Source organism: Paroedura picta, chromosome 3 (assembly GCF_049243985.1).
Source record: "Paroedura picta isolate Pp20150507F chromosome 3, Ppicta_v3.0, whole genome shotgun sequence".
NCBI lineage: Eukaryota > Metazoa > Chordata > Lepidosauria > Squamata > Gekkonidae > Paroedura > Paroedura picta.
Window position 1 is genome coordinate 81,159,203 of NC_135371.1, and position 17,084 is coordinate 81,176,286.

At 47.7% G+C, this 17,084-nt stretch overlaps 1 protein-coding gene across 1 annotated transcript; it reads right to left on the reverse strand.

Annotated features, from left to right (window-relative positions):
• Positions 1-1,055: 1,055 nt before the first annotated feature.
• Positions 1,056-5,756, reverse strand: LOC143832313 (uncharacterized). The gene is made up of 4 exons (XM_077326533.1): positions 3,798-5,756; positions 3,165-3,248; positions 2,902-2,985; positions 1,056-2,622 (listed from the first exon to the last, which is right to left on the reverse strand). The coding sequence occupies exons 1-4, from the start codon at positions 4,417-4,419 to the stop codon at positions 2,093-2,095; spliced, it is 1,320 nt and encodes a 439-aa protein (XP_077182648.1). The 5' UTR covers positions 4,420-5,756; the 3' UTR covers positions 1,056-2,092.
• Positions 5,757-17,084: the final 11,328 nt, after the last annotated feature.

Genomic DNA, 17,084 nt, shown 5'->3' on the forward strand with positions numbered 1-17,084 from the left:
TTGTGTTATTTGTTTAACCTTGTCTTGTGCGGTTTGTGTACTTTGCCAGCAAAAAAACGGGGATTCTCTGGTCCAAAAGCACTTTGACAGCCCTAAATGCTAACTCCCAACTGAAATTGACAAACACAATACGGAAGCGCTGAATGGGGAAAGTTCGGGGAGGCGGGTAGCCAGGAAGTATTGGCGACCCCTGTCAAACCGGAGGATCAATCCACTTATGTTCCAATGAATAATTTTATTGGTGGGCAGCTTTGATACATTTAAAAAACGGGGTGGTCTATCGGAGCAACGCACGTTCGTTCCCTAACCGTCATTCCGAAGATGCCGAAGCCACGGAAGGGCTCCTTCTGGCAGCGCGCCGAGGCTGAGGCACTTCTGGAGCTTGTGCTCCAATCGAAAAGTGTTGGCCGCCTTATGGCCAGCACCCACTGCCACACCAAGGGTGCTTACCTGGTGTTGGCTTCAAAGCTGAGGGAGAGGGGCTACGTCCGGACCTGGGAGCAGGTCCGGACAAAATTCAAGCGCCTTAAGCTGGACTTCCTAAACAGTCTGGAACAGTGGGGGGGGATCCCGCAGCCAAGTGGGAGGACGGTCTTCCACGACCAGATGGTAAAAATATGGGAGAAGGCTGGGAAGCCCCCCCTGGACATGAGGAGGCATATGGGTGAGTGCTGCCCTCGTTGTGTTTTGCCCTTAAACATGCATGGAATGACTAGCTGCCTCTTTCCCCTACTGTCCCCAATGAAATTCGAGAAAGTATTTAGATGCTGTCAACCCCCTCTGACTTAGCCCTCCAGTACTGTAGAACCACTTTGGTGTTTTACCCTTAAACATGCATGGAATGACTAGCTGCCTCTTTCCCCTACTGTCCCCAATGAAATTCGAGAAAGTATTTAGATGCTGTCAACCCCCTCAGACTTAGCCAGCCAGTACTGTAGAACCACTTTGGTTATGCGCTTAGACTCTAACTGTGGTGTGTCCACCAGCTGTGTTTCATCTCTGTTTTGTGTGCTTTTAATTATGATTTGTCTTTTTCTTTGCCCAGCCACACAATCACCATCCAAGCTGGCAACAGCACCTGAGCGTGAGGAGGGGGAGGAAGAGGGACCTTCCACCTCGGGACAGGCTGCAGGTGAGAGTTTTATGTCTGTGAGGGAGACCCATGTGTGTGTACCCCCATGGAGCCATATGGGAGCCTGATGTGATGCTTCCTTTTGGAGTGTGATCAAATTCTTTGTTTGATTCCTATAGCTGAAACTGTGGAGGCAAGGCTGCGTGCGATGGAGGCCAGAGTTACTTCCCTGGAGGCTCAAGTGGCAGAGCTGAAAGGGGAGATTGAGCAGCAAAGGCAACAGAGGGAGGCGGAAGAACGTAGGTTATGTTCCCCACTGCCCAACTCTTCTCACACTGTGGCTAAGGCCACTTAAAAGTGTATGCATGTAAACTAAAGAAATTTGAAAATATGTGTGGCACTAATGTGTACTTTTTCTCCCTCCCCACACAGTTAAGAAGAAGGAGGATGAGGACCTCTTCCGCCGCAAAGTCCGGGGGTCCGTGGGAAGGTTGAGCAGGAGAGTGAGGGAGATGGAAGGGGCTGGGCAGGGGAGCAGTGGGACCTGAGTTTTGTTTCCTGTTTGTGTTTTGGGGTAGGGGTTGGGGGGGGGGGCTCCAAGTTTCATTCCCTAATGTTTTTCCCCTGTTAAATGTATACTTTTGTTAAAAAAAATAGGTTTTCCAGGGGGGTGGGGGGTGGTGGTGCTGGTGGGGCTCCAAGTTTCATTCCCTAATGTTTTTCCCCTGTTAAAATGTTTTTTAAAATAAAATGTTATTGCAAATTTTATAACAAGACTCCAGTGTGACTTCTTAAACTCGCACATATTTAACCCCACACCACACTCCTAAAACTCCTTGAACTAACACCCCTCCAACCTCCAACCCACACAGCAGTACCACAATATAGACAATCACTAGAGAGGCCGCTTTCGGCCTTGCAGATTCTACAGTAGGGTACACAGAGACAGAGTCAAAAATATAAACTTTATTCAACAAACAACAAAACACAGATAACATGAAATAGAAAAAGTGGGCAAAACTAGGAGGGGGAGTACTTGTCTGCTGGTTTTATTTTTCTCTTTCCGAGAATAGTCCTCCTTCGTGTTTGGGTGGAGGCATTCTGAGAGGGAGTCGGTGGGGTGGGTGCTGGAAGTGGTGGTGTTGGTGTGGGTGGTGGTGGGGGTGGTGGTGGGGGTGGTGGTGGGGGGGCGGGGGCGATTTGTGGAGGGTAGGCCCTTTCCATGACCACTACAGCCCTCTCCATGAGTCTCCTTATCAGTCGCACCTCCTCCACGCCTTCGCGTAGGATTTGGTTTGTCTCTCTAAGGACTGCCCTCAATTTTCTCCCCTCCTGGGCAATGAGTGTGAGCATGGCTTGGTCAGCGGCAGCGGCACGCCGTGACTCCTCATAGCAGTGCTCAAGGAGCCTCTCTCCCACGCTTGTCAAGACGGAGACGCGCCTCAGCCTGCCGCGTTCCCTCGTAAGCCTCTCCTCTGCTGGGAGCGCACCTCTAGGTGGTGGGCTGCCTGGAGCCAGGGGTGGTTCCTCCTCCTCATCTGAAAGAACCTCTGTTGGCAAAAAATGAGAAACAAAACTGTTAGTAACATCAATAAAGTCAAAACACACCATGGTGGACATGGTGTTCTTTTTTGTCCCCGTGTTTTCCTGCCAAGAATTTAAACAATCCCCGGCGAGCACATGGCTATTGTTTGTTTGCCCATGGTGTGCTTTTACTTTTGCCTACTTTCACAGCAGGACTCTCAACAATTAAAAGGGAGCACATGGTTAGTGCCTAGCGACATTGTCCTGCAGCTATGGCTCGAAAGGAACAGGTCATGCACGCTCACCATCTTGAATCTGTATCCGCCTGCGCCGGGCAGGAGGTCCAAGCACCCCAGGCTGTTCCTCCTCCTGTGTTCCGGGTATGAAATCTGCAAAAAAAGGAAAAAAAACAGATCTAGGACCAAAGGGTGGCAAAGCCAGCTTCAAAGCCTACACCAGCAACGCAGAGGGACTCTCTTCTTTCTCTTAGCAGTGCTGCTGCCCTGCACAAACAGAAAAGCACAAAGCAGTTAAAACAGCCCCCCCCCCTATTTTAACTAATACTTACCAATGTTAGTTGATGCCCCCGAATCACTATCCACGTCAGGTGCTGCTGGAGACTCGAGGGGCCCCGTCCCTGGCAACTGTGTCTCTGTGGACAAGAGCAGAAAATAGTGAAAAATGAGCAAGCATACACCATGAACCACAAAGCAAGCTCCCAAAGTAGTGAGCCAAAGTACTGCAGAAGGCCTATGGGCGAGGCATGCAGCAAATATTTTGGGGCTGTTGGTTAAACATGACCGTTTCAAATACTAACCACATCAAGCACTCCACAGCCAACCATCTTTTAAAATCTTTTAAAAATTAAAATTAAATGATGAAATCAAAACCGTTTCAAATAGTAAACACAGCAAGCACTCCACAGCCTACCATCTTTTAAAATCTTTTAAAAATTAAAATTAAATTATAAAATTAAAACCGTTTCAAATAGTAAACACAGCAAGCACTCCACAGCCTACCATCTTTTAAAATCTTTTAAAAATTAAAATTAAATTATAAAATTAAAACCGTTTCAAATAGTAAACACAGCAAGCAGCCTACCATCTTATGCGTTGCAACGAACTGACGAGAAAACGATGCCCAAACGTCAGAACACACATTTGCTCAAAAGGAAATATAAAATAAAAAGAAAATCACTTACCGGAGGCAAGGGGCGTTTGCTCAGGAGCCTCCTCTGGCTCCCCAGGAACGATGGCGATGAGGTCCAGCGTTACCGATTCCGCGGCTCGTTGCTGGACGGGGGGTGGAGGGCGAAAGCTGGACGAGGTGCCCTCGCCGGGATCCTCCTCAGCGGGTGGTTCCTCGACCGGGGCAGCCGGCTTCCGAACCACCTTGAGGCTCCGGCCGACGCGCTTCGGCCTGCCGGATCCTTCCCCGTCTCCGTACAGCTGGCGCTGCTCCTCGAAGTAGGGGCAGGTAACCTTCTCGTTGCCGGAACCCTTATTATGGTTCACGGCACGCATATACTCTGCCCTCATTGTCTTGGTCTTCGACCGGCATTCAAGGCCGGTCCTGTTGTGGCCCAGGGCGCGCATCTTAATGGCCACTTGTTCGAATACCTCCCTATTCCTGTGGGAGGACTGGAACGCGTCCTGGATTTTCTCCTCCGAGAAAATCCCGATCAGGTCCCTGATCTCCGCGTCCCTCCAAGTTGGGCCACGGCCGGTTGCAGGGACGGACGAGGCTTGAGAAGACGATTCCATGTTGCTTTCGCTAGTAGCTGAGCAAAATGGTGGTGGAAGGTGCAGGGTGCAACGGATCATATACCTTCCCGCACACAAAGACAAAGGGACTAGCCGGCTCCTGATTGGTAGAGGGCAGTAGGGGACACGCGCATTGGCCACATTAGGTCACATGTCACGTTCAAAACTCCTCGCGCGGGAACAGGATCTGCTCCTAATGGCCAGATTGGCGCCCTTGTTGTTTGACTTAACGCATGCGCTGATTCGTTTACACGAGAGAAGAGCAGTTTGAACATGCAGCGGGAGCCATTTTAGGAAAATGTCCGCCATTACACAAACGCATGCCGGTGTTCAACCGAGAGCAAGTGCGGCAGTACTCGGCAGTTCCCCAATAATATTCACCAGCCACAGCATAAATCAACCAAACATGACATGTTACTGGCGTACGTTCGTTGGCACGCTCAGAGGAATGTTTTTTAAAATGAACGGGGGACGGCGACTCCGCTTGCCGGAGGTATAGCTGCCAATGGAAGGGGTTGTCCGCACCCAAGCACAAGCACGCACCGGGAACCACACAAAGACCCACTACACATAAGCCGCCCCTCATGATATCACCTCGAATCATGTCTATTGAACCCCTGTAAGCTAAGCAGGAGACTGCGAGCGGCGACCGTTCGTTGGCACGCTCAGAGGAAAATTTTTTAAAATGAACGGGGGACGGCAACTCCGCTTGCCGGAGGTCTAGCCGCCAATGGAAGGGGTTGTCCGCACCCAAGCACAAGCACGCACCGGGAACCACACAAAGACCCACTACACATAAGCCGCCCCTCATGATATCACCACGAATCATGTCTATTGAACCCCTCTAAGCTAAGCAGGAGACTGCGAGCGGCGAATGTTCGTTGGCACGCTCAGAGGAAAATTTTTTAAAATGCTCCCTGTACGTTGACTCCGCTAGGACTGGCCGATGGTAGACGGGGTTTTAAGCTTTGGGCAAATTTTGGGAACGTGACGGTGTGTGCCACTGTGCTTGTGAAAAACTCTTGTGGTGTCCGGGCAGAATTTCCGAAAGTAATCGTGCTTGAAAGCCAGTCGCTGTCCCGTTGCCTCGTAGATCCCCGCTCGCTCGGAGAAAAAAAAAATGGCGAACAGTTCGCCGGAAGTTTGGAGGACAGGCTCGGGAGGAGGGACTTTGAAGAACCCGCAACAATGGTAACGCACAGGTCTTTAGCGCTACTGTTGCAGATTGGTTGCAGGAGTGTATCGCTATCCGGAGGGTGAATCCAGTTTTCTGGATTCCCCTAAAAGCGCTACAACGAAGCGCTTTTGGCGGGTCGGTTTCAGGATTGTTGCAGATCGTTAACGACGTCGTGCGTTATGGCAAATTAGTAGCGTTTTCAATCAGCAACCATTGTGCTATTTTTAAGCCGTGGGAAATGCCCCCAGGTTCTCAGTTTAACAGCTTTCATTGAGGCAGGGTACCAGATAATGTGCCTAATAAAATATCAGATTGGGGCTCAGCAACATAACAATTCTCTGTGAACCAACTACTATTCACAGTACTATTTACCTAGGAAACAGGAAACCTATAATTTGACATGTATCTTATAATTTGTCATGTATGTTCTGGTGGCAGGGAATGTGATGAAAAAATGAAGTGGCCAATTGTACCTTTAATCATGAAAGTGTGTTTAGATGCTGGAGGGGGAGACAAGAGGGGGAATGTGGAGTCCTAGTTCTTGAGAGCCTTACAACAAATGCCGCAATAGGTTCCCTCTGGAAGGAACTTTCTCATGTTAGTAGCAGAGAAAGATCAGGCAGAGCATAAAATGACATAGGATAACATTCTGGAGTGTTCCTTAAAAGTGGGTTTAATACACTTTTACAAATTTATGCTATAACACTATCATGCTCAACAGTTGAAAAAATCTGGAGGGGAGAAGGGGTCGGGTGGGAGGAGTTGATACATATCTATGATGACATCACTGGAGGTGGGAATGGAGGAAGAATCAGACTTGAATCCTGAGTTGTCTCATTGGATAACCATTGGATAAGGGGAGAGATTGCTGTTTCTGAAGATTCACAAACTGTGGGGCAAATATAAATTACATTTGAATCTGCTCCTTAAGGGCCAGTTTTTTTGTGTAAAATGTTTGTTATCCCCGGTGACTTTAAGAATTCTGGGAGAGCATTTTTCTCAACTGCAGGAAAGTTCTGGCTTATGACACAGTCCTCAGGACATTATATTGACTCTTAAATAACATGCTGAGCAATAGAACATTCTATTTTGGAGATTTTTGGTGTGTGTGGGGGGGAATCACTTGGGCATGAAATTGGGGACATTGTGGGTAGGAAGGTAGTTATGAGTTCTTGCATTGTACAGGGGGTTGGACTAGATGACTCTGGAGGTACATACCAATTCTATGATTCTATGATTCTATAATTGAATACAAACAGGCTTAGGCAGTTGTGTAGACCTGTTGTTTAAATGGGGCAACACACCAGTACCTGAAAGCAATTGTAGTGTAGCTTGTCAGTTATTTTCCATCTGTCACAGGAATGTGAATGTTAAGCTTTCCAGGGAGATGTGATGGAGCTCTTTGAACTCTCCCCAGCTATGACTGAGTATATCAAAAATGTTGGTATTTGTACCCAATCAGTCTGGAATTTGTATTGGATATTGGGTATTTGTACCCAATCAGTCAAGTATCTACTTGGCTTAAGTATTTTATATTGCTTCCTGGGTATAACTCTGTAATGCTATAAATACCCACCAAAAAGTTTGTTTAAGGTGGGGCTTTTTCAGGAACAAAGAAACATATTCAGGTGGTCATTGTGGAGTTCTTATTACAGCGTGGTGGGAGGAAATGATCACCTGAAGATGAGGCTATCTGTGCCTGCTCTTTTCTCCAACCACAGAAACATCCTTCTCCATGGTTCCTCTATACATTTGTGAAACAGCCGGGGGGGGGGGGGTGGAACGTGTCCGGCTGTCCAAGATGAAATAGGACCAATCAGGGTGCAGCCAGCAATGTTGGCTGCACCCTGATTGGCCCTGCCCCTGCAGCTCCCGCCCTCCATCCCTGGACTCTATCCTCTTTGCCCTCAGACACGCCTCAGTGCCTGGAGCCAGCAGCAGGTAAGGGGAGAGGGCTCTGGGCAAAGGGTGGTGGTGGAGGGCCTGTTAACAAGGGCCTCTTGGCCTGCTAGGCTGGGCCTGCTAACAAGGGCCTCTTGACCTGCTAGGCTGGCCCTGCTAATGAGGTCCTCTTGGCCTGCTAAGCTGGGCCTGCTAACAAGGGCCTGTTGGCCTGCTAGGCTGGGCCTACTAACAAAGGCCTCCCAATAGAGCCTCCCGGCCTGCTGACTGCCTGCTAACGAGCTCTGTCCCAGGCCGGCTAACAATCTGGCCAGCCCCCGCCCGCCCCACTTGATCCAGCTGTGAGCTGTGGCCCAAAGCTACCTTAAGCTGCCTGGCCGGGGGCCAGGGGAGGGGGTCCTTTCAAGGCCCGTTCTTAGGTACGGGCTTTGAAGCTAGTGTCTACATGTTACAAATTTAAATGAGGTTGCCCTCCCCTGAACTCAAACCCTGGGAACTGAGTTTTTGTAAGTGACAGTGCTTTCCCAAAACTACCATTCTCAGTATCCTTTTGTGCATGAAGAAAGGAGAAGCTGTTTACAACACTGACCAGTTCAATTATGAACAACAACAACAGGTTCTTATATGCTGCTTTTCTCTACCTGAAGGAGTCTCAAAGTGGCATACGTTTGTCTTCCCTTGATGATAGCAAATGCTTATCGTAACAACTACAGCCTACTTTGTACTTGGTTTGGGACCCTGTGCCCTGAAGTTTAGTTCCTGAGCACTGGCACTATTGCATGCTAGCATACTGTCCTAGTTTAATAACCAATATATCAATGTTCAGTTATGGAATCCCTCCTTCACATAAGGAGCGCTTTCACTAAGTATGGCCATCTCAGTTCATGTGGTCACCATTTTATGAAAATAGGCAACACACATTTTCTAGCTTTGTCACTTGTGTTCAGAAATCCAGATTTGTCAGGGTCCTTGTTTGCAGATACAAAAGCTATAAATACACACATGGCCCTCTAAACTCGAAGTGGTGATATGTTGACTTGTTGGTAGCATGCTTTGCGGGACCCGATGCCCTCCGTCACCTCTTTGACTGACTTGGTGGAGGACTGGCAGTCCCGCCTATTGGCTGCTATCGACAACATTGCTCCTAGGCTCTCTCTTCAGTCACCAGTAATTTGGGCGTGACCTTTGATGCCTCCCTTTCCATGGAGGCTCAAGTCACAAAGGTAGCCCAATCAGCATTTTTCCACCTGCGTTAGCAGCCTACCTGTCCCCCGAACACTTGGCCAAAGTGATCCATGTAGTGCTGACTTCCAGATTAGACTTCTGTAACTCACTCTATGCAAGCCTGCCCTTGGCTTTGACCTGGAAGTTACAGGTGGTACAAAATGCGGCTGACAGTGTCCTCACTGGGACACCTTGGAGGGCCCATATTCAGCTGGTGTTGTGTCATCTACAGTGGGTACCAGTCTGTTTCCAGATCAAGTTCAAGGTTTTGGTTTTGACCTTCAAGGCTATACACAGCCTGGGTCCTAACTGCAGGACTGCTTGTCTGCTTATGCCCCCTGCAAAGCTCTTTGCTCTGCAGGTATGAATCTACTGGTTGTCCCGGGCCCCCGAAATGTCCACCTGGCCTCAACCTGGGCCAGGGACTTTTTCCCGGAAGAGCTAAGGGCCCTGTCAGAGTTGTCGGCTTTCCACAGGGCCTGCAAGACAGAGCTCTTCCACCAGGCATATATTTGAGGCCAGGGCGGTACTCTCAGGGTTACTATCTGAGGATCTCAGAGTTGTGGTTAGTTAAGTTCCCGCTCCCAGGGGAAAATGTAAAAAGATCTATTGACCCGTTGCTGAACTGGGGGGGGATGCAAATTATTATTATTATTATTATTATTATTATTATTATTATTATTATTATTATTATTATTATTATTATTATTATTATTATTATTATTCGATTTATTGCCCACCACTCCCTTGCGGCTTGTGGTGGGTTACAACATTCTAAAACCCCCATAAAATCCATTAAAATCCATTAACGACAACTGCAATCCAACAATTATTAGTTAGCAAGCTAACATGGCAAGATCGGCTAGTCACCTTCCCCCTCCCCCTACTAGCAGGTGGAGAGGGGATACTGATGGCACCCATCCCCAATCCCAATCCCAGGTCCCGGGGGGGCGTAGATGTTAGCCTTGGCCTCAACCATAAACCTAGCGGAAGAGCTCCGTCTTGCAGGCCCTGCGGAATGATGGAAGATCCCGCAGGGCCCGCAGCTCTCCCGGGAGCTCATTCCACTAGGCAGGGGCCAGGACCGAAAAGGCCCTGGCCCTGGTCGAGGCCAGGCGTGCCTCCCTAGGGCCGGGAACGACCAACAGATTTTCTCCCGCAGAACGTAAGGCTCTGCGGGGGGCATAGAGCGATAGGCGGTCCCTCAGGTATGTGGGTCCCAACTTGCGTAAAGCCTTGAAGGTTAAAACCAAAACCTTGAACCGGATCCGGGCAGCAATTGGCAACCAATACAGCTGCCTCAGCACTGGCTGGATGTGGGCCCTCCAAGGTGTACCAGTTAGGACCCTAGCAGCTGCATTCTGTACTAGCTGAAGTTTCCGGATCAAGGACAAGGGAAGGCCCGCGTAGAGCGAGTTACAGAAATCTATTCTGGAGGTGATTATTATTGTTGTTTAATTTAAGGGGTTTTATGGGTTTTAATGTATTTTATTAATTGGTTGTAAACCACTGCAAGACACTGAGAGTGGCGGTATATAAATATAATTCGTTGTTGTTAGGTCCAAAGTTGTCTCTAACCCATCATGACCCCATGGACAATGATCCTCCAGGCCTTCCTGTCCTCTAACAGTCCCTGGAGTGGTAGAAATATAATTATAAATATAATTATAAATAAATAAATAAAATTATAGAACGGGTCATCTGAATAAAATGATTTTGCAGCTCTTCCTCACACTGGAAAGAGATAGAGCATTTTGAACTTCAAATGGCAGTCTGACCCATAAAGTTAGTGTCAACACAGAACACAGGTTAGAAGAGGCCCTAACTGATACAAATGAGGTGACAACAAAATCAGCTGCTAAGATAAGCAGTTGTTAGGTGGGTATGTATTTGAAGAGACAGTCTGATGGGTTTCATAGGTAAAATGAGCATCCTAAATTGAGCCAAGAACCAATACTTAGCAGCCAATACAACCCTTCAGATACGTACATTAAATAAACCTATTTCTCCCACATAGGAAATGAATTAACACCTTTTGAACCAACTGTAGAATCTATCTTTTAAGAGCAGTGTGTTGTATGGCAGAAGTCCAGTCTTGTTACAGAATCAGCAGGAAACCAGGAGGGTCACAGTTGTCAGCAACCCCAGAAATGACAGAATATGTAGAAACAGCTGGAAACTCTATGGTAAATCCATAGAATTTCCAATGATTCCTAGAGAGGCATGATGTCAATTCCTGTGTTTTTCCTGGAAGTGATATCATGCTCCAGATCAAGCTCCCATTTTTTTTATTTTTTTTTTCTCCCACTGCTACTGAGCTGGAAATAGGAAGTTTGTGTGTGTGTGTGTGTGGGGGGGAGTTTATCATATCGCCACAGGGGAAAGACAACCTTAATTCAACCTGATACTATCTAAAGTTTGGAAAACACTTCTTCAAAAGACATCAATGTCTCGTGCCTGTCCGGGTCTCTGGACCTGTATCTCCCAGTCCAAAGTGAGCTCTGGGTTGCAGAAGTGCCACCTCCCACCAATATGCCATCATTGGACTTTCTTAAGGGTTTTTCCCCCCTTAATACCACCCATTGGCAAATTGGTATTGTGATATATTGGTATGAGGGTTGCCAGCTCTGAGTTGGGAAAGTTCCCTGGAGACCTTGGGGGGTGGTGCCGGGAATGGGTGGGATCTGGGGAAGGGAGGGACCACGATGGAGTATAACACTATGGAGCCCACCCTGGAGACTGATATGCCTAATTGGTATGTGTGTCCATTATGGGAAAAGCTGCTAAACTGGGGCTTCCATTGGGAAGTTTTACAGTGGGTTTTTTTTTAAGCCATTCCCCCACAGTTTGTGGTGTATTGTTTAAAACAGTCTGCATTCCTAACCTTTAAACTGCTTTCTCCTATTTCTCCTTTCCTATCTTGGACCTCTAATGTTTCCTCTCCCCTCCCCCCTTCCCCATTGCTCTGTGTGTCTTTTTCTTTCCCCTGTTCTTCTAAGGGGAAGAAGTTCCCCTGTTCTGTCATTCTTAGGGCCTCTTCATATGCACTACGTTAAGCTGAGTGCGCAATTTACATAAACATCAGGGATCACAGTGTTCTGGAAATCCCCTGTTCTGACCAAAACTTCCTCCCTGGGCTCAGAAGGCGTCATTGCTTTGCTTCAACTGTTTTCTTTCAGACCAGAGCAACCAAACAGAGCAAATGAGGGGATAAGCAAATAACGATGACACCCCACGATTGAGGTCAAGAGGAGCAACACGAAATCTTCAGCATGGCCTCTTTCTGACACCTGGGCTGATTTTGCGCTTACTTTGTTTATTCCATTGTGGATCCTGCTGAAATCAGATTGATTTGAACTCGGGTATTCCTCTATCCCCCCCTCCCCATTGAAACAGAAAAGTGTTCTGCACATGGTTAGGGAAGCTCAGAAGGGGAGGAGGGAGCCAAGTGCAGCAGGAGCCTCTTTCTTTCTTTTCTTGAAGGGAGGGGGGGGGAAGAGATTCAGATTCAGCCCTGGATTCTCCCCCTCAAATGGTTCTCATGCCTTATAGAAGAAATCTTCGTTTTCAACATGAATCTGATAAAGAATAGTGGGAAGTGGGGTCTCTAGAGGCAGACTGGGAAACTTAAATGACCTAGGAACAAGCCAAGTGGAGCAGCTCCTGCAGGGATATGCGTTGACACTTCGGTTAAAGAGAGCCGCCTAAAGCCATCACTAACTGTATCAATAGTGGCAGGTAGGTCGTGGTGGAATGATAGAATGTTATCCGCAAAATAGCTTGAAAATGCCACACAGCTCAGATCCAATTCCCTTAATTTTGGGCGCCCTTCTTCGAGGGTGGTAAGTGACCTAATCATTCTAAATAGTTGTGCCGGGCGAGAGCTTGTGGACGCGATTTCCATGGCGTAGAAGTCTCGTTTCGCCGCTTTCACCGCGTTCTCATACGTCTTCATAAGCGTGCGATGAGTTGTCCTTGTCACTTCGTCGTGAGTCTTCCTCCACACTCGCTCAAGCCGTCTCACTTCCTTCTTCCTCTCCCGGAGCTCCTGGGAAAACCATGGAGCCTGTTTGAGGCGAAGGCGGAGAGGGCGCCTAGGAGCAATCTTGTCGATAGCGGCCATCAGGCGGGACTGCCAGTCCTCCACCAAGGCTGACAACGAGTTGCCGGAGGGCATCGGGTCCCGCAGGGCATTCAGGAATCTCTGGGATTCCATAAGTCTCCGCGGGCGGACAAAAATATGCCCGGCACCCAAACAGGGAGGGGGTGGCATCTTAAGTCGAGCCTTCAGGGCATGGTGAGAAGCTAGCCGGGCCACTTTGCTCACGGCCTGGCGAGCTTCTCGCTGCAGGGGGGGGGAGAGGCAGGTGCGGCCGCCTGAGCCCAGTACCGAGACGAGGACCGGGGGTTGGTGACCCCCGTTCCTCGGTATTCATCTGGCCCACATCACTGTTCTCTTGTTGAATGAGAACAGAGGGGGGGGGCAGTTTTAACCGAGAATTGTCTACAGATATTTCTTGGGGGGGGTAATTTTGTAATAGGACAGTTTGATTGTGTGTGCTGTTTTCTGTGTTCACAGATGAACAGTGAGAAGCAGATCACAGAGAGGAGAGGGCGGCTGAACCGTACCTGAGGGACCCAGAAGAAATATGTCCAGAGAGGAGCCATTTTGGTGGAGGAGAGATTGGAATGTGAATGCAGGAGACAAAGGTGTGTCTCCCTATTGACCAATGTCAGCCAGAGCCTCCTGGAGCAGGCGGAGGAAGATATGAGGCGCTCACGTGCCTTTGAGGAAGCCATGCTGCGCTGGGACCATAACCATGCCCAGATGGAGATGGAGGAGGGAAAGCTTTTGCAGAAGGTCTTCATGTCCTGCAACAAGTCCCTCAGAGGGACTGTGGACACTATGAACAGGCTTGGGGACCTTGTGGAAAGGGTGGTTGTGGTTATGCAGGCCAGAGAGGCCAAGGGAAGTGCAAACCCTTCACAAATAAATGTAAACCTGACCCCCTCCACCACACACCCACTCCTTCCTACAGTGCGGTTACACAAACCAGGTGGAGATCAGCACAGGGAAAGAGGAAGGTGAAGTCCAGGGCCCTGTATTCCCCATCCTAGATGCCTCTAGATGCCAGACACCCTGTTGTTATTGAATAAATGAAGCTGACTACTGTTTTGGATGCTGCCTCTCACGAGGACAAGTTCCAAGAGTGCCTCTGCCTCAGATTTCTGCCAGAAGGCGCCCTTCCTTGGCAGAGGCGTCTTGAACAACGAGAAAGCATTACTTCATCCCCCCCTTTTTTAAAGTAGCAAATTGCTCTTCCAATGGCATGAGCCTTGTTGACACTACACAGACAAGGGGGTTTACAGCCACCTATAACTGCCTTGGAAAACATAGCTCTGCAAGAGCTTGCCACCTTTGATTTATTTTGCATTAGCACCCTTCTAGTGTGTGCTTTTCTCCTGGTGATGATCATCCTTTCTCGGTATGCCAAAGTCTGACCCATCATCCTCAAAATGGCGGCTCGAACACGTCCAGCAGGGATAAGCATCTGAGCCAACAAGGCAAAAATGATGTTCTCCATTGCCACACTGCACTGGGCTGGGAACAAGCACTGCACCAGGAAAGGGAGAACAAAGTGGGAGGTCGGCCAGGTGTACATGTGGGTGCCTCTAAGCGGGTAATCTGTGGGCGTGTCTTGTGGCCGTTATTTTCTTGTATATGTTTCATCTGAAACTATATATTTTTTGGAAAAGACCATGAGAAACAGTTTTCTGTGAAGCATACATATTCGTTGCCACTTGTGTTTTCGGATTTTTTAAAAAAAATTTAAAGGGAAAGGGGCATTTCAGAGCCACGAGGGCAATTCCCCGTTTCATTGGCTATTCAGTTTTATTGACAGGCAAAGGCAGGTAGAAGCGCCACAAATTTAGAGCGCCTTGTTTGCAATTCCTGCGAGACTGGAAACATGTGGGTAACTAAAAATGCACTACAGGGACAAGAATTTTGTACTACAATTGCAAAATGTGAAAATTCCACTATAAATTGTAGCGGTTCGGGCTGCCCTGAACATCCAGTTACATTGGCAGGAGTGTGGAATTGCCCTAGGGCTTGGCTGCTGCAACCCTCCACTGAGAACTGTAGACCTGGCCCTGGTCCGCATAACGTTCCACATAATGTCGTAAACAAACCGCAAAACGCCTGCCAAACTCCAGCAACAATTGGAATTTTATAGGGAGAAAGTTAGGGGGAAATCCAGAAAAGTGCATTCCCCCTGAAAAAACCGCTACACTTCTGAGCACAAGCCGCAACACATCAGCGAATTTCTTTTTAAGTTTTTAAAGGGAAAGGGGCTTTTGGGGAGCATGAACAAATCAGTTCATTGGCTATTTGATTGACGGCTAGGGGTGGGAAGAAGCGTGGAAAAATATCGCCTCTTTTGTTGAGATTCCGGCGAGACCAGAAACCTATGGGGAATGAATACACCGCTACTGGGACTTCAGTATTCCACTAGAATTGAAGGTATGCGGAATGATGAAATTCCACTATTAAATATAGTGTTTCTGCATGCTGCAAACATTTATACAACATTCGTCATTGTGCGGAATGGCCCATAATATAAACTTTACCGTAGCCAGAGCCAAAAGATGTAACAGATGGAAGTAAAGAAGTTTCCAATAATTCCATGGCCAATCCTCCTCTGAATGTCACTCATTCCATGGAGGGATGCTGGTGGTAATATTTAATTTCTAATTTCTAAGATCTTTATTGTGCAGAAGAGCTTTCAGTTAATATATTTTATGCCATAGAAAGGTTAGTAATAGACCAGTCTTAGGCAATGGTTTAGATCACCTGCACAAACAACATGTCAGGACGCATAGTGTAGTATGGTGAGGATTTCATTAAGTGAGATGCATTGTTTGTCTCTTGCCTTGAAAACACTATGGGATGGCCCTAAGTTGGCTGCAACTTGATGGCACTTCCCACACCACATCAGTTTGAAGGTAAGCAAATACTCTTTTGAAAAGTGTCTATTTGAATCACAGACTCTTCCTGTTGTATCTATAAACCTGCTTCGGACTGAGCTTGAGGTCCAAGGCAGAATCGTAGCTTACAATATAACTGACCAATGCATAGTGAGATCCCGTCTGCCAGATCCAGTCAGTTTAAACTGAAACTAACCAATAGCGCACATTGGCGGGAAGATCCGTTGTTTGCTTCTGTATGTAAGTTAGGGTTTTCAGTGTGTGTGGGGGTGGGAGTTGGTTCAGTTTTGCTCAGATCACTCCCTATCTCCACATCCACCTCTGAACTCACAGATTTAACAATAACTCTCCATATTCAACCTGTCCCTACTCTAACAGCTGCAATGGTTACTAGCTTAAGGTCTTGGTAATTACCTTTAAAGCCATACACGGTCAGGGCCCATTGTGCCTGAGGGACTCTCTGCCTATAGCCTCCAAAGAGCACTACATCCAGCCAATGCCAACTGGCTAGTGATCCTGGCTTGGCCTCAACCAGGGCCAGGTCATTCTCTATCCTCCCCCCCCCCCAGTTCTGCAGGGCCTTCAAAATGGAGCTCTTCCACCAAGCATTTGGTTGAGGTCAGTGACAACATCTATTGAGCCCCCAGAACCCCCTCCAATCCAGATATGACCACTCTGCGGTGTTATGGTCATAAAGTTACCTGTTAACAAATGTTCTACTGTTGACCACTGTTTCCCCCCTTTTTGAAAATTGTTTAATTGTGCAATTGTGTAATTGAATATCATTCAAGTCCTTTGACTGGCTTGGTGGTCTACAGCAGACCCCCACAATAATACCATTCTCATTTCCTACTCCTTTTATATTTACCCAAATATACTCAACTGAACTTTCATGCTCAAGTACCTGCATTTCTTCACAAGTATAAAGATTCTTAACATATATTGCTACTCCTCCCCCCTTTTTTACTTGTCTGTCCCTTCTGAATAGATTGTACCCCTCGATTTTAGTATTCCAATTGTGAGTATTATCCCACCAAGTTTCTGTGATTCCTATTAGGTCATAGCCCCCTTCCTTTATTAGGACTACTAGTTCCTCCTGCTCGTTTCCCATACTCTATGGATTAAATAGGAAAAATTGGAAGTTGGAAAAGCATTGTTTGTGGAACAGCAATGCATATAAAGTGCTTCTGTGTATTTGTGGGCTGGATGCAGCCAATATTAGTCCATGCAGCATTGTCTCGCCCTTGCACCCGCCCTCCCCTCTCCACTTCCTGCTCTGAGTAATTTAATGGTGCAGTATGCAATGCAGCGCAACTGTAAAGCTACATTGTCAAAGGTAAAATAAAATCTTCTGCAAAATGTGCATGGTCTTTTGGGGATCAGGAAGGCAAAACAAAGTCCTGTTTCTGTTTTCTGGAGGTGGGAAATGAGTTAG

Excerpts from the sequence above, each read along its gene's own strand:
- LOC143832313 (XM_077326533.1), bottom strand. The coding sequence starts at position 4,419 with ATGATCCGTTGCACCCTGCACCTTCCACCACCATTTTGCTCAGCTACT. Across the intron at positions 3,249-3,797 it reads GCAAACGCCCCTTGCCTCCG|AGACACAGTTGCCAGGGACG; the intron begins GTAAGTGATTTT and ends TCTTGTCCACAG. Across the intron at positions 2,986-3,164 it reads GGGGGCATCAACTAACATTG|ATTTCATACCCGGAACACAG; the intron begins GTAAGTATTAGT and ends CTTTTTTTGCAG.